Source organism: Pezoporus flaviventris, unplaced genomic scaffold, assembly GCF_033815535.1.
Source record: "Pezoporus flaviventris isolate CSIRO_AGI_PZ_B2104156 unplaced genomic scaffold, CSIRO_AGI_Pfla_v1 ptg000044l, whole genome shotgun sequence".
In the NCBI taxonomy this organism is placed as follows: Eukaryota; Metazoa; Chordata; class Aves; order Psittaciformes; family Psittacidae; genus Pezoporus; species Pezoporus flaviventris.
The window spans coordinates 1,227,936-1,253,256 of NW_026892592.1; the positions used below are offsets into that span (position 1 = coordinate 1,227,936).

The 25,321-nt window shown below is 38.4% G+C and overlaps 1 protein-coding gene across 9 annotated transcripts in view; it reads right to left on the reverse strand.

Annotated features, from left to right (window-relative positions):
• Positions 1 to 4,882: 4,882 nt before the first annotated feature.
• LOC133276330 (transportin-1-like) overlaps positions 4,883 to 25,321 on the reverse strand; it is a 92,424-nt gene continuing 71,985 nt past the window's right edge. For 3 of the 9 annotated variants that reach the window (XM_061467045.1, XM_061467046.1, XM_061467047.1), the window contains exons 15-25: positions 25,232 to 25,318; positions 24,385 to 24,492; positions 24,008 to 24,166; positions 23,824 to 23,911; positions 22,607 to 22,705; positions 22,294 to 22,389; positions 19,382 to 19,457; positions 18,512 to 18,611; positions 17,009 to 17,083; positions 7,974 to 8,116; positions 4,883 to 6,645 (exon numbers count right to left, since the gene is read on the reverse strand). In XM_061467045.1, coding sequence (XP_061323029.1) covers positions 8,009 to 8,116; positions 17,009 to 17,083; positions 18,512 to 18,611; positions 19,382 to 19,457; positions 22,294 to 22,389; positions 22,607 to 22,705; positions 23,824 to 23,911; positions 24,008 to 24,166; positions 24,385 to 24,492; positions 25,232 to 25,318 — 996 coding nt within the window. In that variant the 3' untranslated portion in view covers positions 4,883 to 6,645; positions 7,974 to 8,008. Of the gene's footprint in view, positions 6,646 to 7,973; positions 8,117 to 17,008; positions 17,084 to 17,105; positions 18,135 to 18,511; positions 18,612 to 19,239; positions 19,313 to 19,381; positions 19,458 to 22,293; positions 22,390 to 22,606; positions 22,706 to 23,823; positions 23,912 to 24,007; positions 24,167 to 24,384; positions 24,493 to 25,231; positions 25,319 to 25,321 lie in introns of those variants that run through there. The other 6 variants (XM_061467048.1, XM_061467050.1, XR_009745824.1 and 3 more) reach the window with 6 other exon arrangements.

Consider the following 25,321-nt stretch of genomic DNA (forward strand, 5'->3'; position numbering starts at 1 on the left):
AGATAATGTTACACAGGAATGTATATTGCTCATTTTATGCAAAACAAGGGCAAATGCCTCTGAAAGAAGTGCATTTTACATATTAATACTTTATATAATCAGAATGTTTCATTAGGTGTCATTCCAGGATAACAAAAGCTACCAACATTTATTCTGTAAGCATTTAACATACATAAGAAATTATTTTATGCACACATAATGAAATGTCCTTTTTTTTTTAAAAAAAAAAGAAAAATAGCATGACATGTTGAAAGGACAGCCCTTGCACTGTTTCAATCTGACCACAAACTCAGTCATAACATTTGTTTCACTTATGTAAGATGCTAGTACTTACTCTACTCAAATTGTTTGTAAATACAAGTTGTAGTTCACCTCAGACTCAAGATTAGAAGCCATATTGTAAGATTAGGCTCTGAGTCAATAGTCAGATGTTTTGTTCGTCTCCCACTGACAGCAGCATGCTGTACCACAACTACCTCACAGCAGAATGGGAATGGGGAGGGCCATTTGAAAGAAGACAGAAACAAAACTACCCAAATACAAATACAGTCAAGATAGCACTTGTAACAACGTAACATTTCTCAGTAGCAGAGCACTTACCAGTATCACCCCAAAAACATTAGTTTCACTTCAGGTAAACCTGTGTCTATGCTTATCTGCCCGCAAGTAGCACAAAACATCTAAACTGAATTGACCTTAACTTATCCAAAGATCATTTTTGTTCAGATAAAATGAAAATTTTCCTCATACGAAAGCCTCTAGAACTAACATGTGTAGACCAGAAGAGTACCCTACCGAGTCAGACAAAACACAAACTGAACATGAAATTTTCATCTTCCATTAAAAATTGAAATGCAACATCTAGATTTAAACAACTTTATTAACATAGTCAAGCTGTGATTAACATTCACATCTATTATGTCACATCATACAAATATAAATACAAAATTATTACAGTACAATACATATTCTCTGCATGATCCAAGATATCTGGCGGCCCCCAAAACCCTTTAAAGTTCATCAGTTTATCAGAAATTATAACCATAGTCTATTTCAAACCAAGTTCTGTTAGCAAATGGGCAGACTTCAAGAAATATCACTCAATTTAGTATAGTCTGAGAGGTCGCAAGAGGATATGTTTGAAGGAAACATTCCAACTTTGTGGCAGATACAGAAACATCAGTTTTAAAGCTTTCAAGCAAAACTCATTCAACCTAAGTTGTCAGCAAAAAGATCAGACATCTTACGTTTGAAACTATTTTATATACTGCATCAATTAAAAATTTCAAAAGTATTTAGTATTAGTCAGACATACATAGCTACCTACCTCTTCCCATGAGAAAAAGATAATATTGCACTGGAGATTTCAGCAGCCAAATAAACCTGCTTATATCCATCTTTTATCTAATCACTGTCCCCACAAAAATCACCCAGGCATTCTCAGTTTTGTTGCTCACCCAAAGTAAGGAATTGGATACCTAAGGTGAAAATAGCACAATAGAACCAGCTTATAGAAAAGTGATACTATACTGTAAGTGTTGAATTCTTTCAGATGTGGATTTGGCTTACTTAAAAAGTATACTGTTGTATTCACCTTTTATACAGCCATTTTAACTTCCCTCACATAAATACATTCAAGTAAGTATCCTTTTTATTTTAGCAGAATATACTCTACAGGGCAAAAACCAAGACTACTCACCTCAGAGTTTCCCATTTAAACTAATTATCCCAAACTGGCTTGCTCCAACCATTAAGTGCAAAGAGCAATTATCAGCAGCAGACAAAAAGAGGTTACTACTGGGGAAAACTACTTAATAGACTGATATGGATGCAAGTCATTCTGGCATTGGCAAGTGAAATACACAGCTACTGATCAAGCTTTATTTACTCAAGATGAAGTTACTGGAAATATGTAATCGATCACAATTATGTATGCAAAATACATCAGTATCTATCTGAAATAACTGCAGGATGTTTTGCAATTTACAGTAATCATTTCACTACAAGAGTTTAACCTTTATCTCAGATAAAAAGTTACTCTGTGGACCATATATAGAAGTAGTTCTTCCCTGTGAGGGTGGTGAGACACTGGCACAGGTTTCCCAGAGAAGCTGTGGCTGCCCCATCCCTGGAAGTGTTCAAGGCCAGGTTGGATGGGGCTTGGAGCAACCTGGTCTAGTGGAAGGTGTCCCTGTCTGTGGGAAGGGGTTGGAACTGGATGAGCTTAATGCCCCTTCCAACACAAAACACTCTATGATTCTATGGTTTATGCATTAGTAATGAAGCAATTAGTGTTAAGTTGAAACTTCTTTCCTTGACAAAATCTGAAACAAAAGATTTCCGATAAAATGTTACATTTTAAGCATTTTGTCAAGAAAAATTTCAGTTGTTTAAACATGGATGCATTCTCCTCAAGGGAAGAATGCACCTTTATCTGTTAACACATTCAATATGAATAAAATAGGTGAAGCAAAAGTCATTATTGTCCAACAGTAGAAGGTTAATTTAGACTAAGTTTAAGAAAGAGAAGCTGCTTAATATGATAAACATAAAGAGATATAATTAAGACACATTTTTATAAGCATGTGTTCTGAACAAGAAGGTTTCAAGAGTATTCACCTGAGATAAAGCTAGTATTTGAATATTTCTAAGTAGCAATGAGTTTCACTTGAGGAAAGCCTCCTGTAACATTAAAATATACATTTTACTATTATACGATATATGCATTTTAAGCAATTAAGATTGATGCTAACATAAAAGTCCTAACTCCCCCCCCCAACGCCCCAAAGGAGTGTATCAATATTGTTAGTAACAAAATTTATGCTACTTCATAACTTCTAAAAATTACAATGACTATAACCCCACTCTTTCAAACTTGATCTTTTGAGTGCAAGCTTTAAGGAACAATAAACTAAAGCATAAGTATTAGCTTATTACAATTTAAGTATATACATGTTCACCAGTTCAGAAAATAAGCTTTGGAAAATTACAAAATTGATTACTTTTGCTTGCACTGCCTAAAATAATGAACTATTCTAATCTTTTTTTTCTCCTAAATAAAAAACCTGTTTCCTGAATGTCTAATAAAAAAAAAAAGAAAAAAAAGAATTATTGCATTTCTAACAACTTAACAGCAATTTAGAACTGCCAAAAAGATGCATTTTATAAGGATTTAAAATGCCCTTTCTGGTACCAACTTAGTTTGATCAGCAGCTTTTCTTCATTCTCTGAATCCTTCAGAAAGGGAAACTCAAAGCAGAAAGAGGGCATATATAAAAACATTAAACAGTGACCTCCTGAGGTTCCTACAACAAAAATTTTTAAGTAGAAAACCTACACCATTACTTAGCAGCAGCTATTTCTGTAGTTTAGCAGACTACAAGCACTATACTAGGTGTGTAAGGAGCAAATGAAGCCATGCTTTTAGCATGCCAAGAGGCAGAAATACTGAAATGTAACAAACTCACAATTCTACTAGTATAAACATTCAGTCATCATTCAAGAACTGTCAAGACTACACCACAAGAACTAAAATACTTTTTATATATCCCATGACACAATCATTGAATTATAACTGTTAATGCTGATTTAGAACTTTTCTTACCTCAGATTAAACCCTAAAGGGCTTCTGAAAATGTCTGTGCTATATTATGCATTAGAAATATGGTTTATTTGCTTTAAAATATACCACGAGAGAGCATACTGGCACAAAAGGCTATTTTGTCAGTACTGTTTATTTCTGCCTTAGCTACTTTCCTTGCTTTTATACCAGATCAGTTCACATCCGTACAAATACTTATGAAAATACTATGTAAAAAAAGTGCCAAGCTAATCTAAAAGTGCTAAACTAATCTGAGGTGCAGTGGTTTTATTTGGTTAAAGGGGCTTTCTGAAATTGAAAGTTTAGTGAAACTCAGATTCCAGCTGTAATGCTACAGAATTATTTGATTTTCTATTCTACAAATTTTTTTAATGTCATTTATCTGAAACTCTTCCTTGATGTTCAAACACACTCAAAATTAAAGCAAGTTTGCATCTAAAATAATATCCTACCTTGCTAAGCTTTAAAGTTTTTTTTCCTTCTTCTTCCAGAACTTGGTTTTCAAGTGTTTTTAGTGACTAAAACTATTACTAATTTACTTCAGCGCTATTAATTGAGATTTTGTATTTGCTACCAAAGCAATGTAATTTGAAAGCCAGTTATCACATGCAAATTTGTCCAAAATGAATAAATACTATGTACTAGCATTACTGAATGTACTTCATACAGTACATGTCTAAACTATTCTTCAGGCATAATCCATCTAAATTTGCAAAGCCCCCCCCCCCCCAAAAAGGAGGGTGAGACAATGCGACACATTTAAAGCACGCATGCTATCATGCATAAACAAAAGCCCCCAAACAGCATTTATAAGTTCACACTCGTACAGCTCAAGCTTCAGTGCAATAGCTAAATCATTTAACACGGAAAGAACAAAACCATGCAAAGAGCAGCAAGTTCTTCAAAAACCACCCCTCCCACCAGCAAACAAAACCCCAAAACCTCACAAACAAAGCACAAACCACCAAAAAACTCCCATCCAAACTATTATCCAATATCCAATTTTGCAATGCAAAGGTGAGAAACTAAATCTATACAAAGGCTGTTATGGCTTACTTTTGTTTTGCAGGCTCATTATGCAGCACTTGAAAAAATGGAAAAGTGCAGCTTCACCTCTGACCAGCAGATTTAAAAATCTCTCCATTTTCCTTTATCATCATGGGATACTCTTTAGGCAATATAAATGAAAGACTTGCCACTTTCAGAGGAACACAAGATCAAAATGTACCAGTTAGGGTTACACATTCACAGTACATAAGAAAATACACATGGAAAGAGAAGTAAAGAGTTAACAAGGGTTTATTCACAGGAATACATGTAAGTATAGAGGGAAAAATTACCAAACTCAAAACAACCAAAAAAAACCCAGAACATCAACAGAAAAGCTAAACAAATGAAATGACGAGGATCCAAACCAACTTTTACTCTGTAGCTTTAAACTTTTACGCTTGTGCATTTACCTACATTGCAAAGGGCTATCAACATGCGCTAATACATTGTAGATACCTTACATTACATCCGTTAAACACCTCTAAGATCATGCTGTGAACAGAAAGCATAAAAGGTAATATGTTGAGTGGGAATACACACAAATATAGCAACCATGTCACTGACTTCTACAATTGTCTTTATGTGTCAACTAACATTTATGTAGCCTTTAATAGGTCTTACCATGTAACTCTTTTAGAGATTCTGCTAAAAATCACTAGCATATAAGCATGCAGAAAGCACATCACACTGACAGCACAGAGGCAAATATCTTGCACAGTTATATCAGTTTTCCACATTGTGCAGGTTACACACAATACAATATCAGTCTTAATCTTAACAGATCCTAGAAAAGTGTTTCAAGACCTAATTGTTAGCTACAGTACTTTATATTCTTAATAAAAATAAGATCCACAGAATCTCAGAAAAGGAATTTTAAATGCAGGGCTATATTGAATTGGTAAACTGCAACACAAGACTGGCACAACATAGGTAAATGTATACCAATTTCACTCATATGTGATGCAAGCATTCTACTTTACCACTAATTTAAATTACTATGAGTCAGAATGCATGTATGAACCCTAAACTGCATGTTAAGAAAAAATTCTTTACACTAGAAATTAAATTAATTAAGTACAATAAACAAATATCTGGTACTTGATATTTTTTCTTTTTATGTAAAAATTAATATGTGAATCTTTCCTTTGAAGTGTCCCTCCCCTTACCCCAAAAGTGAAAGGAGTAACTCATTTGGCATCTTTCAGGTTGCTTAATTTTGTCCAAGTTAACTTTTATTAATCCCTGGAAGTGTTCAAGGCCAGGTTGGACAGGGCCTTGGGTGACATGGTCTAGTGGAAGGTGTCCTTGTCCACAGCAGGGGGGTTGGAACTAGATGATCTTAAGGTCCCTTCCAACCCTAACCATTCTATGACTCCATGATTATGAATTTACAACAGGGTTTCTAAGCTGCACACTGCAAATGTCTGCTCCTAATACAGACACAATCTGCATTTTAACTGTACTAACTTAATTTGCTTACTTATTCGTAAACATGCAAATCACCTAGGAATCCCATCAAGCAAGATGAAATAATGTAGAAAACCCTTACTTAAAACAAGCAAACAAACAAAAACAACATAAAAAAGAAAGCCTTTTACTGTTTGTGACCCCCATTCTTAGGTTTCATTTATTGTGTGCAAAATAGTTTTCCTCTTTATATATCCCTATGGTTCAATTATATGGTTCTTATTTTGGTACAATTCTCCACAATAGTCCAGAATGTGCTGTTTTGTTAATAGATTTATTTTTTTTTCCTTCTTCCTCACATCCAATGCAGAGTTGTAATAGGAAACAGATATCCACCCACAAAGGCTCCAGATGTTAAAACATTTCCCAACATCAACTTAATACAGTGACAGCAACACTTCCCTCCCACCCCACCCAGTAGGGTTGGGATTGTACTCTATTCCCTACTGGTTTACCCTTCCCCCCAGTAAAGGGTAACATTTTCCCTGGGTGCAGAGACTCCCTCATAGTCTCCCAGACTGAAGGACCTATAAAAGAAAAGATAGAGGTATAGTTAAATCTAACCATGAACCTTAACTGACAGATCAGTGCATAAACAAAGAGCTTGTTTTGTCTTCTTTTAAGCAGTAGGTGAAAACTTTTAACTTAAAAATGAATCTATGACTAGATTTTACCTTTTTAGACTGTTTAAGAAAAGACCCCATTTATACCAGATAAATTATTATTCATGAGACAGCACTGTATACTTTAAGGCTACACTGACAATTCCACTATGTGGCTAAACTTAGATTTAAGGAAAAAGCAGTCCTATATATTCTAACAAGCTTTTCCAGGTTTAGTACAAGATTATAAGGTAGTTATGACATTGAGAAAAAATATTAACATACCTTCTACTGACCAAACAATTTCGCTTTCAGGTGGATTAAACAAGATAGTCATAGTATCTCCTCAGTACAAACTGAGGATAAATGGCAGTTTTACCACTTCAGATTCCTCTTCATTAGGATGAAAAACACCACTTATTTCAGAATTAAAATGCCCTCATTTATCAGCACGTAAATGTTTGAAATTGGTTTAATTGTAATCCATTATTCAGATCAAAAATGCAATTCTCTTATGTCACTGACTGACAAAACTTTGGCTGACTCTTGTCCATTCAACAATAAAACAGAACTGCATGATTCACATTCATAATTTCAGTACAAAAATTCTAGAGGAAGTATCAAATTTATATAAAGATTGAATGAATAAACTTAATTTGCCCTCTTTTTGGAGTAGTATAATAATCTCTTCACAGTATCACACTACTTTACCAGAGGGAACTTTGCTTTTATACAGTGTGCACAAACAGCACACAAAGCAAGGTGGTATAAGAATACAAGTATTCTAGAATATACAATCACAATTCTTTGCTGAAGTTGAATCATTCTCCACACAGAACTGTAACAATACTAAATTGGTGAATAAATTGGAATGTGGCAATAATAAACACATCAGCCTCCCCAAAACATCAAGCTCTACAGTCAGTAGAGTTACAGATTAGCATAACATCCTTTATTCAATGCAAATATCATCTCGTATGTGGCTAGGAATGTATCTGACTCCTCATGGCTAGCGTCTTAAATTTGCTTTCCTATTCTAGGGAAATATTCCTGCTTAGACCATATCCATCATCTACTAATTCATAAGACATAGGGGAGCCTGTGACTTCAGTATGATAGCTTGAGGATTATAATCATAATTTTGCTCATTAAACATAAACAGGCACTTTGTTACACCTACACTTCCAATCTTACCTTGATATACTACTATGAATCTCTCACCCCCCCTTAGCAAGGCAGATTTGTGTGGTTACCTCTAATTATGGGCCTGCAGCTACAGCACATAAGGTTAAACTCCATAGTAAGCTGCAAGGCGCTCTTTTAAGGGAAGAGGAAACTGGTCAGAGAAACGCCTCCAATTGTCATCTCCAACTTGGTTTTTAAATCCATGAAGAATCTACAAATGGGGGGAGGGGGGCAGAAGTCAAAATAATAATTAAGTAGTAGAATCACGATCATTATTTCAAGCAACATATGCAGTAACCCACAAACTGCTGGATTGTGCATCTGTCCATTTGAATTCCCCAGCTTCATATTTTAAAAGTTACTAAGAAACAAATGAAGTCTAGTAATGTCTGTCTTAAAGGAAAATAAAACAAACCCAAACATTTCAGTTAAGGGTGACATTCAGAATATAGCTACACACTCAAATTAGTATAAAATATATAAATAGATATATTATACATATATAAAAATATACATATGTGCATATGTATGCCACCACCAATATTTGACAGACCGAATGTCTGTCAATTTCTAGCAAATACAAAAGCATACTGTGAGAGCTGTGTTTTTTCCATGGAACCTGTAGACACCTATTAGTAAAAAGGAAACTATTAAAATCTTTTATGCTTCAAAAGAACACTTATCTGTTCTTTTAAACACAGTAGTCAAAAGCCAGCATAAAAGGGGAAGAGAAGAAAGAAATGACTGAAAAAAATCTAAGGATCATAGAAACACAGAATGGTTAGGGGTGGAAAGGACCTTAAGATCATCTAGTTCCATCCCTCCTGCCATGAACAGGGATGCCTCACACTAGACCAGGCTGCTCAAGGCCCTGTCCAACCTGGCCTTGAACACTGCCAGGGGTGGAGCATTCACAGCTTCTCTGGGCAACCTTTTCCAGTGCCTCACTGCCCTCACAGTAAAGAACAACTTCCTTATATCTAACCTGAAGTTCCCCTGTTTAAGTTTAAAACCATTATCCCTTGTCCTACCACTACAGTCTCTGACAAAGAGTTCCTCTCTGGCATCCTTGTAGGCCCTCTTCAGATATATTCAGGTACAACAAAAGGACCACTTTTTAAAAATCATCTTCCAGTGCAGCTTTAGCAAGTGAGCTTCAGCTAGAGTCTTCAGATGTTTTGCTTTCATAAAATGTGATGCAATTCATAGGATATGTATCAGCTGTCAACACTGGCAGGTCATCTACCTGTGCTCTTGGAAGGGGCATTTTCACTCTCAGCTCCAGTGTTGGAAAAACATGTAGCTTAACTAAGGTAATCATGTATTCAGCTAGCATATAAAGTCACTCTAACGAGGAAGTAATCTAAAAAATTTCCATGCCATTGCTGGAAGAAAGCTTTGTCTCCTTCCTTGCATGGCAAAAAGTACAGAAGAATACAGTATAAAAAGAAAGTCTGTCTTTATGCCATGTGACCAAGAAATACTGTGTTTAGTTTGAATGTATTAGATCCCACATGGATATCCTGGAAAGAATCTAAAAACGAGGAGCATGGATTATTAAAGCATGTACTGAATGCTGAAGGACCAGGAGAGAAAAACAGAATCATAGAATTGCAGAATGGTTTGAGTTGGAAAGGACCTTAAGATCATCTAGTTCAAACCCCCCTGCCATGGGCAGGGACACCTCCCACTAGACCAGGTTGCTCAAGGCCCTGTCCAACCTGGCCTTGAACACTTCCAGGCATGGGGCAGCCACAGCTTCTCTGTGCAACCTGTGCCAGCGTCTCACCACCCTGACAGTAAAGAAATTCTTCCTTATAACCAACATAAATCCCCCCTGTTTCACTTTGAACCCACTGCCCCTAGTCTTATCACTGCAGTTCCTAATGAAGAGTCCCTCTCCAACACCCATGTAGGCCCACTACAGATATTGGAAGGCTGCTATGAGGTTACCATGCAGCCTTCTCCAGGCTGCACAGTCCCAATTTTCTCAGCCTGTCTTTGTATAGGAGGTGCTCAAGGCCCCTGATCATCCTCGGGGCCTCCTCTGGACTTGTTCCAACTGTTCCATGGGGTCTCACAAGAGCAGAGTAGAGGGGCGGGATCACTTCCTTTGACCTGCTGGTCATGCTTCTTTTGATGCAGCCCAGTATACGGTTGGTTTCTGGGCTGGGAGTGCACACTGAAGCCAGCTCATGTTCAGTTTCTCATCAACTACCACCCCCAAGTCCTTCTCCACCCAACCTGTAGCTGTGCCTGGGAATGCCTCGACCCAGGTGTAGGAACTTGCACTTCACATTGTTGAACTTCATGATGTTGGCATTGGCCCACCTTGTTTAGAGACAAGGATGTCATGCAGAACAGTGCCAAACTGTTTGCACAAGTCCAGGTAGACGTCAGTTGCTCTGCCCCTATCCGTCTGTCCTGTAGCCCCATCATAGAAGGCCACCAAATTGGTCAGGCATGATTTGCCCTTAGTGAAGACATGTTGGCTGCCACCAACCACCTCGTTGTTTTTTGTGTGCATGGTTTCCAGGAGAATCTACTCCAAGATTTTGCCAGGCACAGAGGTGAGACTGACTGGTGTATAGTTCCCCAGGGCTTCAACTTTCCCTTTTCCCAGTCGCTGGGAACTTCCCCTCACTACCATGATTTTTCAAATATGATGAACAGTGCTTAGCAACTTCACCTGCCAGCTCCCTCAGGACACACGGATGAATTTCATCTGGTCCCATGGACTTGTGCACATTCAGGTTCCTTGGATGACCTTGAACCTGATCCTCTCCTACAATGGGATTAAGGCCTTCACTCTCCTAGTCCCTGCATATGCCTTTCATGACATCATAGTCATAATGAATTCACCAAGGGTAAATCTTGCTTGACCAATCTAATAGCCTTTTATGATGACATGGCAGGATGGGTTGACAAGGGGAGAGCAGTGGATGTTATCTACCTTGACTTCATCAAGGCTTTTGACACTGTCTCCCATAACATTCTTGTAGGTAAAGTTAGTAAATGTGGGTTAGATGAATGGACAGTGGGGTGGATTGAAAACTGGCTGAATGGCACACTTCGGAGGGTTGTGATCAGTGGAGTAGTCATTGGCCTTTAGTCAGTGGTGTTCCCCAGGGATCAATACTGGGTCCAGTCTTATTTAACTTGTTTATCAATGACCTGGATGAAGGGCTAGAGCGTATACTCAGCAAGTTGGCTGATGATACAAAGCTGGGGGGAGTGGCTGATACACCTGAAGGCTGTGCTACCATTCAGTGGGACCTTGATAGGCTGGAGAATTGGGTGGAGAGAAACCTCATGAGGTTCAAGAAGGGCAAATGTAGGGTACTACACCTGGGGAGGAAGGACACCAAGTACCAGTACAGGTTGGGGGCTGACCTAGCAGAGAGCAGTTCAGCTGAGAAGAACCTGGGAGTGTTGGTAGAGAAGTTGACTATGAGCTGGCAGTGTGCCCTTTTGGCCAGGAGGGCCAAGAGTATCCTGGGGTGCATCAGGAGGAGTGTGGCCAGCAGGAGAGACTGCAGGAGCTGGGCCTGGTTTAGCCTAGAGAAGAGAGGGGATCTCATTAATGCATATAAATATCTCAAAGGTGGGTGCCAGAAGGCTGGTGCCATACTCTTTTTCAGTGGTGCCCAGCGACAGGATGAGGAGCAATGGCCATTAAATAAAACATAGAAGTTTCACCTCAACATGAGGAAGAACATTTTTATGTTGAGGGTGGCAGAGCACTGCAACAGGCTGCCCAGGGAGGTTGTGGAGTCCCCCTCTCTGGAGACATTCCAAAACCACCTGGACATGTTCCTGTGTAACCTGGTCTAGGTGTCCCTGCCTTGGCAGAAGGATTGGATAGTTGATCTCCAGAGTTCCCTTCCACCCCTAAGTATTCTGTGATTCTGTGAAAATGACTTAAGTGTTTAAAGGATTTTAATAAAATGAAAAGCAAGCAAACCTGAAGCATTTAGAAGAGCAAGCTGTATTACTTCACTTAGTACCGAAGTGCTCCATAGTACATCCTACACAAGCAAGATGTAGTGTCCAGATTGCAAAGATCTACTCTACTCTGGTTACAATACAGAATCATAGAACAGTTAGGGTTGGAAAGGAACTTAAGATCATCTAGTTCCAACCCCCCTGCCATGGGCAGGGACACCTCACACTAAACCATGCCACCCAAGGCTTTGCCCAACCTGGCCTTGAACACTGCCAGGGATGGAGCATTCACAGCCTCCCTGGACAATCCATTCCAGTGCCTCACCACCCTAACAGTAAAGAATTTCTTCCTCACATCCAATCTAAACTTCCCCTGTTTGAGTTTGAACCCGTTACCGCTTGTCCTGTCACTACAGTTCCTAGTGAAGAGTCCCTCCCCAGCATCCTTGTAGGCCCCCTTCAGATACTGGAAGGCTGCTATGAGGTCTCCACACAGCCTTCTCTTCTCCAGGCTCAACAGCCCCAACTTTCTCAGCCTATCCTCATACGGGAGATGCTCCAGTCCAGGAAGGCCAAGAGTATCCTGGCGTGCATTGGGAGGAGTGTTGCCAGCAGGTCGAGGGAGGTGATCTGCCCCCCTCTACTTGACCCTGGTGAGGCCACATCTGGATTACTGTGTTCAGTTCTGGGCTCCTCAGTACAAGAAAGACATTATGATCTGGTGGCAATTACAGAGACGTGGTGGGACAGCTCACATGACTGGAATATAGTCATGGAGGGCTATGTCCTTTTCAGGAAAGACAGGCCAGCCAGGCAGGGTGGTGGGGTTGTTCTTTATGTGCGAGAGCAGCTACAATGCACCGAGTTCTGTCCAGGGACAGATGACGAGCAAGTTGAGTCTGTGGGTGAGAATTAAGGGGCAGGCTGGCAGGGGTGATACTGTTGTGGGTGTCTGTTACAGGCCACCAGATCAGGGTGAGGAAGTTGACGAGGCCTTCTACAGGCAGCTGAGAGCGGCCTCACAGTCACAAGCCGTGGTCGTCATGGGGAATTTTAACTTCCCTGATGTTTGCTGGAAGGACCACTCAGCAACCCAGCCACAGTCCAGGAGGTTCCTCCAGTGTATGGATGATAACTTCCTCCTGCAAATGGTGGATGAGCCAACCAGAGGAGCGCTGCTGGATCTCATCCTCACTAACAAGGAGGGTCTGGTCGAAGCAGTAAGGGTTGAGGGCTGCCTTGGTTGCTGCGACCACGAGATGGTGGAATTCAGGATCTTGTGTGGTAGGACCAGTAGAATAGCAAGTAGAATTGCAACCCTGGACTTTAGCAGGGCAAACTTTGGCCTTTTCAAGCAATTGCTAGGGGAAATCCCATGGGCAAGGCTGTTTGAAGGTAAAGGGGCCCAAGATAGTTGGTTGGCATTCAAGGATTGCTTTTTCCGAGCACAAGATCAGAGCATCCCGGCACGTAGGAAGTCAAGGAAGAGGGCCAGGAGACCTGCGTGGCTAAATAGGGAATTGCTGGGTATGCTCAAGTGGAAGAGGAGAGTTTACAGGTCATGGAAGGAGGGGCTGGCCACTTGGGAGGAATATAAGGCTGCTGCTAGAAGATGTAGGAAGGCAGCTAGGATGACTAAGGCCTCCTTAGAATTAAATCTGGCGAGAAGGGTCAAGGACAGCAAAAAGAGCTTTTTCAAATACATGGCAGATAAAACTAACACCAGAGGCAATGTAGGCCCACTGATGAACGGGATGGGTGCCCTGGTGACAGAAGATACAGAGATGGCAGAGTTACTGAATGCCTTCTTTGTCTCTGTCTACTCTGCTGCAGGCAGTCCTGAAGAGCCCTGCACCCCTGAGACCTTAGATGAAGTCAGGTCAACGGAGCGGTTTGCCTTAGTCGATGAGGAATGGTTTAGAGACCAGTTGAGCAATCTGGACATCCATAAATCCATGGGTCCAGATGGGATGCACCCGCAGGTGCTGAGGGAACTGGCGGAAGTCATTGCTAGACCACTCTCCATCATCTTTACCAAGTCTTGGGAAACGGGAGAGGTGCCTGAGGACTGGAGGAAAGCAAATGTCACTCCAGTCTTTAAAAAGGGCAAGAAGGAGGACCCGGGTAACTATAGACCAGTCAGCCTCACCTCTGTCCCTGGGAAAGTGATGGAACACCTTATCCTTGGTGCCATCTTAAGGCATATCAAGGATAAGAGGGTTATGAGGGGCAGTCAACATGGCTTCACCAGGGGGAAATCATGCTTGACCAATCTCTTAGCCTTTTATGAGGAAATAACACGGTGGATGGATGATGGCAGAGCGGTGGATGTGGTCTACCTTGACTTCAGCAAAGCATTTGACACAGTCTCCCACAGCATCCTCACAGCTAAATTGAGGAAGTGTGGTCTGGATGATCAGGTAGTGAGGTGGACTGTGAACTGGCTGAAGGAGAGAAGCCAGAGAGTTGTAGTCTATGGGGCGGAGTCTAGTTGGAGGCCTGTAACTAGTGGAGTGCCTCAAGGGTCAGTGCTTTATTTAATATATTCATCAACGATTTAGATGAGGGAACTGGGTATACTATCAGCAAGTTTGCTGATGACACTAAGCTGGGAGGAGTGGCTGACACGCCGGAAGGCTGTGCTGCCATCCAGTGAGACCTGGACAGGCTGGAGAGTTGGGCAGGGAATAACTTGATGAAATATAACAAGGGAAAGTGTAGAGTCCTGTATCTGGGCAGGAACAACCCCAGGTTCCAGTATAGGTTGGGGAACGACCTGTTAGAGAGCAGTGTAGGGGAGAGGGACCTGGGGGTCCTAGTGGATGACCGGATGATCATGAGCCAACACTGTGCCCTTGTGGCCAAGAAGGCCAATGGCATCCTGGGGTGTATTAGAAGGGGGGTGGTTAGTAGGTCGAGAGAGGTCCTCCTTCCCCTCTATTCCGCCTTGGTGAGACAGCATCTGGAATATTGTGTCCAGTTCTGGGCCCCTCAGTTCAAGAAGGGCAGGGACCTGCTGGAGAGAGTCCAGTGCAGGGCAACTAAGATGATTAAGGGAGTGGAGCATCTCCCTTATGAGGAAAGACTGAGGGAGCTGGGTCTCTAGTTTAGAGAAGAGGAGACTGAGGGGTGACCTTATAAGTGTCTATAAATATATAAAGGGGGAGTGTCACGAGGATGGAGCCAGACTCTACTCAGTGGCAAACAATGATAGGACAAGGGGTAATGGGTACAAACTGGAACACAAGAGGTTCCACTTAAACTTGAGAAGAAACTTCTTCTCAGTGAGGGTGACAGAACACTGGAACAGGCTGCCCAGGGAGGTTGTGGAGTCTCCTTCCCTGGAGACATTCAAAACTGGCCTGAACACATTCCTGTGTAACATTATCTAGGTGTTCCTGCTCCGGCAGGGGGATTGGACTAGATGATCTTTTGAGGTCCCTTCCAATCTCTAGCATACTGTGTGAAAGTGCAGGATCTGGGCCTGCTTAGTCTAGTGAAGAGCAGACAGAGAGGGGATCTCATTAATGCATATAAATATCTCAGAGGTGGGTGCCAGGAGGATGGTGCCATACTCTTTTCAGTGGTGTCCAGTGACAGGACAAGGAGCAATGGCCATAAAGTAAAACACAAGAAGTTTCACCTCAACATGAGGAAGAACTTCTTTACGTTGAGGGTGGCAGAGCACTGGAACAGGCTGCCTAGGGGATTCTGGAGTCTCCCTCTATGAAGACATTCAAAACCCATCCACACATGTTCCTGTGTAACCTGGTCTATGTGTCCCTTCCTTGGCAGGGGGGTTGGACTAGATGATCTCCAGAGGTCCCTTCCAACACTACTGATTCCGTGATTCTTTGATGTACTGAAACTTCTTTGGATAATCACCACAGCCAGTACCCTGGAATTTCTTTTAAGCTCCTATTTCCTGTTTCCTTCTGCTGATGCAGAGTATGAGAATACTCACAGCTATGCCTTTCCTGTTCCTGATGTTCCTTTGAAGCTTTGCAGATAACTAGTCCCCTAACTAGGATAGTGAGATTTTTGTGTTTTCTACTCAAGATGGGATTCAAATTTCTGTCTTCTTTTCTGATATGAACACTTGGAAATGAGGAGAAAGTGCTAATACTGACCCATGAGTCGTACTTAGAAATAGGCTCTGTTTTAGCTTTAAGAGGGTGTTTAGGGTTAAAGGATGGACCAGATGATTCTTGAGGTCCCATCAATCCTGGTATTCTATGATTTATTAACTTTTGACATGCATCCTTCCTAAACAGATATTTCATTTTATGACATATCATGGGAGCCACGCTACTGAACAGTAACAGCATTTGCTCATGAAACTGAAATAAATTTAATTTTTTCTCTTTTTTAACCTAAGACAGTAGTGTGAAAACAACATATTATTTTGAGTGTTTAGGGTTTTTTTTTTTGTTTATTTTATGCAAGGGAAACAGTCTTTTTGCTTAAATTCTATTGAGTTTGTCTAGGGATGTATTCTTTGCTATCACTGTACGTTAGTTTCTTGAAGACTTGCTTCTCCAAGAGGGATTCTGAGGAGGGTTAAGCAATCCCCAAAAATCTTATTTTCAGCTGAAGCAAGATAAACAGATCAGGATAGCACTGGAAGAAGTTGTGAATGCTCCATCCCTGGCAGTGTTCAAGGCCAGGCTGGACAGGGCCTTGGGCAACATGGTCTAGTGTGAGGCATCCCTGCCCATGGCAGGGGGGTTAGAACTAGATGATCCTAAGGTCCTTTCCAACCCTAACTATTCTATGATTCTATGATTTGCAATTTTCTAGATGTTTCTCAAAAAAAAAAAAAAGGAAGCATAAACCCCCCCCTGTTCTTCCAAATGCAGTCAAAACACAGTAAGCAAGACATGAAAAGATCTTTGAGGATGATTATCCTTTCAAATAAGATCTCAAGCAAGCTTTTCAACACTGTTGAAAACAATTTTGGAATAACCTGAAAGCACGTAAAAAAATATAGGTAAAAATTCAGATTTTTTATGAAGCTTTGTCTGAAAATTTATGACTTTGCAAGAAAGCCTTCATGACCACAATTACAGTAAGTGCTAATAGTGGAAATAGAAAGTGACAAAGAAACAGGATCCAAAACAATTGTAGTTCAGATATACTGTCATACTAGAAACATTACCTTACAGAACATGTCTCGGAGATCATCTTTTGGGCTAATCCATGATGCAACAGCATCACAAAAAAAAATAAAGTCCTAAAAGATTAAACAATCATATAGGTTAGAAACCTCAATTTATAGGTCTGAAAACATTGCTTGATGTTTGTTCTATGAACTATGCAGGGTATTTGATCCTAATTCAAAACTGCTTTTGGTTTTATGCCTTTATTTTGCAATTAATTCAGACAATAATGGTGATTTATTGTACACTTAAGTGTATGGAAATAGAAATAGCTGAGTGTAGGATTAGCTTTGTTTAATCAGGTTTTTGATTAAATAAAAACACAGTTCAGAAAAACCCCATATCGAACAAACACCTCCTCCCCTCCCACACCACACTTGCCTTAATTCTTTCGGTACACATACTGAGTTTGAGAATCATCTTAATAACAATTGACAAGTGCAAGACCACACTCGCAACTCACTCTCATGCATTTCCAGTGTTGTATTTCTTTCTGCAGAGCCAGAAGTTGTTTCTGGGATACACATAGTGTTTACCATACAGGTTCAAAACTAAAGCCACCCCAAAATCCCTATGTTTATTTCATCTGTCATCATGCATTACCTCCTACTATACCATTAAAACATCAGTCTTAATGATTAAGTTGATAATGCACATGTTTTTGGATAGGAAGTGAAGAGGACAACTACCATAGGAGCTGGGATTATGATGACAATCCTTAATTACTCTCTCCCTTTAAGCTGTGTGAAAGAACAAATGGACAGCAAAAGAGGGAAATGCTAAGTACAAAATAAGGGATAAGTGAAATGAACTGAAAAATTCAAAAGATGATAGAGGATCAATTCTTGTGTTTCGGGAAGAAGGATCCCAGGCAGAGGAGAGGGAAATACACCTTCATTTCCCTCTTAGAAAATATTACATTGGCATAGCGTTATTTTGGAGCTGCAGAGACTCATACGCTGTTCCTGAGATGTACCATTTCTTTTAAAGAGATGCGGCTTCCTTGTTGTATTGACTAGGCAATACATCCAAAGTTGAAACAAAATCTTCCCTACCTAAGTTTTAAGAATGAAGGGGTGGTTATTGCTTGTGTTCTGTTTCTTTTTTTAAAAGCCTAGATTGCACCTGAAAAGTAGGTTTTAGTATGTCAACTTTTGCCTTGTATTTTCATACATATCCTCAACATAGAAAAGACTGACAGAAGTATCAAAATACAGTCAAAGTCCATTGTTTATATATTCTTTGTAAGTAAAAGACAAAAAATGAATTTAACAATACTGTCCTTTCCATAAGTGATAATCACTGAAGCAGAAATCCTGAAGTATCATGATATGTATAATATAAAATATAAACACATTGGCATCCTTGACATCAAAAAAGCAGCTACAGCATGTACTACAAGGAAACAACATCAAGTTAAACTTTTTTGTACTCCATATACAGCTTTCACTAAATTTTACATGAAGAAAGAAAAAAAGTTAAGACATATTTATTTATCTTACTTGGACTACTCCACTGGGGTTGACCGAGATCATGGTACATATCCCACGGAATGCTGAATCCTTTTCCTCATTGTCTCTTATGTTTCGCAGAGAGGTGCACCTAGTACATTGGAGAGCAAAACTTAGCTAATTCTATTACTTTTTCATTCTATCAAGTCAGAACTAGATGACAGTATTTGATGGAATAAGTCACACTGATAAGGTTATCTGAAATACTATTTTGAACACTCAGAAAGATACTCGATGCACAGTCTTTACTAGCATATTCCCATTAGGTATCATCTCTAGAATCTTGCTTTCCTGTTGCGCTATATACAGTTAGAAAGTGTGACCTGTATTCCATTAAACACAAAAGAAACATGTATATGAAATATTTATAGAAACTACCATTATTAAAAGCAGAACATATAATGCTATCACAGTGTGAATTATGTCAGATATCACTTATGGAACAGTTATTTAACTTTTACAGCAGCAAGCAAGCTACTTTATACATAGCAAGTCTAGAAACATATTCCTTACAGCAATTCAAGCCTCAGACTGAAGTAATACACAGTTTAAATTTTACAGTATTTGCATGCATTGTATTATCATTCTGGTGGATTTTAAAATGCTCTTTTGTAGTCAAGCTTTAACACGCAAGCATGTGACAATCTTATCCCATGCATAAATTAGTTGTTAGCCACAACATAAAGAATATATGACATTGCTACTAAAAACTCACAAACCTGATAGGACAAGATTAGTCACATGGTTGGCAATGATTAAGGATTGAGATTTTGTAACCAACCGAAAATATATCTAAAAGTGAGACAGAAGAAAGAAAGTGAAGAAAAATGAATTAAAAAATAAAGATTTAATAATACACACCAGGGTCTTATAAACTGCTGTAGCATGGGGGCCACCTCTTGAGGACAAACGTAACCAAGACGACCAATTGTTATTGCTAAGGTAATGCAATCACGGTTATACACCACCAAACGCCAACCAAGACATGAGCAAATGAGGGGGGAGGAGAAAAAAATAAAGAAAAAACAGCAAATAACTCAGAAACAGAAGCCAACAGAATCTGTGCATGATAGTAAACATAAGATTTCACCAGTGCTGTTTATTACTACCCCCTAAATTAGAGGCAGCAATGTACATGGTATACTCTCCAGGGTAAAAGAGAAATTAAAGAAGAAAATGAGATAGATAACACCAAAATCCACCATTTAAAATCCAAAGGCTTTCTGATGTAAGCAGTCACTCTGCCATCTTCAGAATCATTTCTTACAGTAAATTTACCTACCATACACTTCAAAATTTTTAATAAAAAGTACTATTATGGATACTCTTGACAGAAAGGAATTACGCATTTTCAGTTTTAGTATTAAGTAGTCCTAAGCATTCTGCTTTTTCTAGTACTTTGAAATGAAGATTTTAATAGGCTTACTATCTATCAGTAAAAATACATTTATACATACTTTTACATTGAATATATTGTGGTCTATCTAATAAACTATAAGTAGATTAAACACTTCTCTAAGAGCACCAAATATTTGTTTTCTTCATAATCTTGTAGAGAATTTTAAGTGGTCACTAACTCACAGCAACCGACTGCAGAAAATTAATTCTTTAATCCCAATATTTCTCCTGCTCAGAAAAAGCTTCCTCATGAAAGTTGTATAAGAATCTTACTTTTTATACAAAAGCATAAGGACATATGACAAACAAAACTGCTTCTTTGCATGATTAGGTAGTGTTGTCTTTTGTTCTAAGGGAGACTGAATAAAATATCATCATGCAAACATGTTTTAATGGTGCTTGCTCAACTCATGAAAGATTAATCTTTAGAAAAAGGAGAAGGTAGGAATAATGTATCAGGATTACTTGAAGCAAAATGCACGAATAACACTAAAATCCAGCAGATTTATATGAAGCAAAGAAAGGAAACCTGTGTTCAAGGGACATACTACGCAACACTAATTAACAGGCATTTGTGAATAGCTTCATGAAACATGCAATAAAACAGGTGATGCTTTCTCCAATAAAAGTTTAGTGTAGGATATACTAGCAGTTTGAAATGTACTCATTCCATGACAGCTGTGGCTCACTGGTAATGTACTATTTTGCCCGGACATTATGAAATTTCAATATTCAGTGTCTTAAATTTTTGGCAGATCTAACTTATAAAACTGCATTTGAAGTGGCACTTTCAAATGAAAATATACTTTTAAGGTTTATCTGCAAGTTCTCACAGGTCTGTACAAGGAATAGTAATTTCTGTCAAAGCTTAACTTTTTGTCATGTACTCATTATTTTCTATGCAACTACTTTTACTTAAGGTGGTCTTTGTATGTTTCCATAGAAGTGTTTTCATAGTTCATTACATAACAGCCTAAAGTAGAAAACAGTAATACTCTTGCACATACCAGTGGCATGTATGCAGCACAATATCCCACAACAAACTTATAATAAGTACACCACACTCAACATTTATCTGCAGTTAGGCATCCACATTTAAAGTAACTATTAAGATGCTTAAAAAAAAAAAAAGTCAGTGTTTGGATGCTTAAAAAAATTCTCTAGCAGTGATGGAGGCAAACTTTTAAGTACTAGATACTTCTCAATTATAGGTATTATACATCCATCAGTACAGATGATGGGGGTTGGGACAGGGAGAAAGAGTATTTATATTACTATACTATTCCATAGCGTAACAATCAATTATTTGCTCAAAAATAATCTTTAAAAAAAGCAGTACCGATAATATGCCAGATAACTAGGCAATTTTTCCTTCAAGTTCACCTTCCATACTAAATGACGGGGTTGGTATGTAGAGAATACTGGAGGATAAATATGCATGGAAAAAATCTCTCTCCAATTTATCTCATACTTAGAGAAAAGAAAAAGTAACTAACACTGAATTTACGTAATTTTCAATTATGTCAAGCATAATTACCAAACTATCATTTTTCTTACAAAATAGTTTTCAAATTGAAAAAAGTCAAAAGATTCTCAAATGGTAAAATAGCTAACCAGAAACCTGTTAAATTATTAATAAAGTTTTGATGAAGTAAGGAAGGTGATCTTCATACCAGAACACGCCCCCTATAAACACAAAAGAAACAAGCCTCAGAAATTCTGATTCAATAAAACATTTGGGGGATGCTTCTAAATTGAGATTTTGGAAGGCAAAGCTGCTGGCCAGAACATAAAAATAAGCATGCCAGTTAAACTTCAGAATTTTTTTATTAAGTGACCAGATAGTAGAAGTTATACATAATTGCAGTTATGTTGTGGTTAAACTGCCATCACAGATCTAGATTTTTGCGCATATTACTACAAATTAATCTTTAAAAAGTGCATTTTTTGTAAATTCATGATTTGAGTTTATTATTTGTTTTATATATGCCAATTACATTTGTTTCAAACACTAGACATATACATGCAATACACGTGTAAGGACATGCATATATTAAAATCAGTGTAAAGTCACTAAGTCTTTAAGTGTCACTGCATACATTTGTCATATACATAAATAAAATTGAGGACTATTTAAATAGATGATAAATATAAAATGGAATAAAGGTGAGAAAGCAATAACTTCAATAATCTAGATATATGATAGATGTATTGTTGCAAGACTGAGACTTGTAAGATCTGCAAAAGTTTTAGCTTTGCTTATAAAAGCCAAATACATAGCAATAAAATAAGTTCTATGCAATTTTAAAAATCATTATCAAAAACAAACCAGCCCTCTAATTCCCTTCACCATGAATGCTTCAGTTTTTGGGTACCTGTGTTCTCTAATAATGTCTTTGGTGTGTTGGGTCTGTTAATTATTTCTACAAGCTGGTGCAACACCATTGGAATATAAGGCTGCATCTCTATACCTGAAACAGCCAAAAAGAAATGTTCAGAAGAAAATTACTGTTAATATACATGATCTATTTAGATCTGGTACATTGAATTTACTGCCAAGGACAAGAATATAAAATTTAATTTAAATTTAAATGTGTAAGTATCACTAAAAAATAAAAAAACACAACCCAGACACACCATTCTAAATTTGCAAAGATTCAAAGAAAAAAAAAAAGTTAAAAATCTTACCCATCTGGATGGAGATTTCTCCAATTGCCCAGGTGGCATTGTTACACACAGAAATGAATTCCGGGTTTAGGTTGGTTCCCAAAATGGGCATGAAATCAGCTAGAAAGAACAACATTTTAAAATCTCATCACACGATACAACAAACTTGTCCCATTACTGTAAGATCACAGGGGAGGGGTGCGTGTGTTTAAAAAAAATCACATAAGCATATTTAAACTCTTCTGAAGCATTACACCAGAATTAACAAGAGTTCTATTTCTGCTACATATCAGATTAACCTAAATTTTACAACCTAAGCAGTTCAATGCAAATCTTTTCAAACTATGATTTAAAAATATTTCTAATAAGCTTTATGTAACACTAGAAGCCTTTTTTTCCTCCCCTTCCTGGGGGTGGGGGAAGAAAAAAAACCCACATCTGGATAGCTATGTATTCAACTGTGCTAAGAAAAAAAACCTAAACCAATCAAAAAACCCCAAACACCCCCCCCAAACAACAACCCCCCCAACACAACACCCCATCCTCCACCCCCCCCAAAATAAAAACAGTGGCAAACAACATTGAATCCTAGAAAGCAAATCATAGCCTTGAATAAATTTTAATAAAATATTAGTCACAAAGATAGATTATAACATCTGCTAAATAAATTTTAAAATCTAAGCCTGTCCAGACATTCATTTGTGAAGTTAAGTGCATCTTGAGAGTATCTGAGGGAAGAGAAAGTGAATACTGAAGTGTATAATTGATGCTACTTCCCTACTGAAATTAAAAAGAAAACACGAAAAAACACCAAACCTACCATCTAACCAGGTTTTCTAATTTCAATATACATAAATTATATGTAACAAAAGATTCTAGTAGAACAAAAAACCCAACTATTTAAAGCTGATGTTTTTTTTAAAAGAAAAAAGTTATTTACCAAAGAAAACAATTGTTCTAAATGAAGTTGAAGTACATATTTTGCTGTATTCCTGTACAATAGAAAGCATGTTACATTATAAAAATCAAGTAGCAAAATGAACTCTTGCACTGTCTACAAAAAGAGCAATGTCTTAAACACACAGTTCAAAGGAGAAAAGACTACAGACCCAGGAAAATGAAACCTTATAACACCATGAGAAGGCATGCCACAGAAAAGGGAACTTAACAATGGCTAAACCATCCCCTTTAACAGTTTGTAAAATGTGTTAATTATTTAATATGTAAAAGAAACATACCGATGCAAGGCTTAACATGCTGAAAACACGCCTTTGTCAGATCACCTAACAATGCAAAAGAACTCTGCCGTACCTCAGGCATTTTATCCTAAAGAGAGGAAGAAAAAAAACCTGACAATTCTAGAAGTGTTTCAAATTCCCTTAAGAAAGAAAACCCTTGGGTTAAACCGGTTGCTCATCTCACCTGCATGCATTGGTACATTAATGTCAGGATATTGCTGCAAGCCACTAGCTGTTCAATGTTGCCTCCAAGTCCTTCAGCTAAACCACTGAGTAAATCAAGGGCCACAATCATGAAATCTTTATCTGGAGCCTCATATTGGTCTGGCTGAGCGTTGTGCAACTGCAACAAATAAGTACACATTTTGAAAATTAGTATTTCTCATGGGTATGCATAAAATTAAAAATAAACCAAACAAAAAATTAGTTTCAGAACTGCAGCTTCATTTAAATATTCAGTGGCTAATACTACAAACTTTCCCTCAAACCGATAATTTACATAATTAATACATTGGTTTGAGGAGTTATTCTGAAAACACTGGAATAGCAATAGAAAAATACCATGGCTTGTGCAAGAGTCTTCTGCACCAGATTTACACAACGCTGGTATACAGGTTCACAGTATGGAAGAAAGCCAGACTGCAAGGCAGTAGCAACTGATGACAGGCACTGGAATAAAGAAGAAGAAAAAAAAACAAAAAAAATGAGCAAGAGACACACTAACCTTCCCTACCACCCCAAAGTACCTTTTACTTATACCCACAAGTAAATAAAAACAACATGGAAAGGCAATACCAATTAGCTGACCCAAGGCAACTGGCAGCTAATTGTTACTCACTCCTACTTATGTCAGTCAAGATAATTTCTTAGAAGCAACATCTTCTTGGAGGTGGCCAAAAAAGTTCATACAGTTACTATAAATCAGCTAGCACTTACACTAAATTTCAGTATCCTGACCGCATACAAGCCCTAACTTTACCCAAGAGTTATGAAACTAATTTCTCTAGAAGTGTTTTCCTGCTTCACACTTGGAAAGTAAAGACAATAGACTACATAGTTCATACCTTCAGACTGTCTGATAACAGTTTTAATGGAAGGATGAAGGGAGAACAAGGAGAGAGAGAAGAACCACAGGGGGATTGAATAATTCTTTTAGAATCATAGAATACCAAAGAAAACACTCAAGAATGGCAAAAAAAAAAAAAAAATCATCTAAATATGTCTGCTAAACCTGATGGCATTTTCTCAGTCATAAGATTTTCTCACTACAGTCATAATATTTACTCTGTAATGGGAGATACCTAACACTGTCAGGTTTTATAGTCATACTTACTAGGAGGAGCATCTTTAGTAATAGGGGTAATTCATAAAAGAAGTTGATAAAGTATATTAAAATTTTAATATTTACCTCTAATAAAGGAAAGAGATCTTTATCTTCATCCTTCAATATGTTCCACTTCTGGATTAATGGAGGCATTAGCATCTGAATATATTCCTA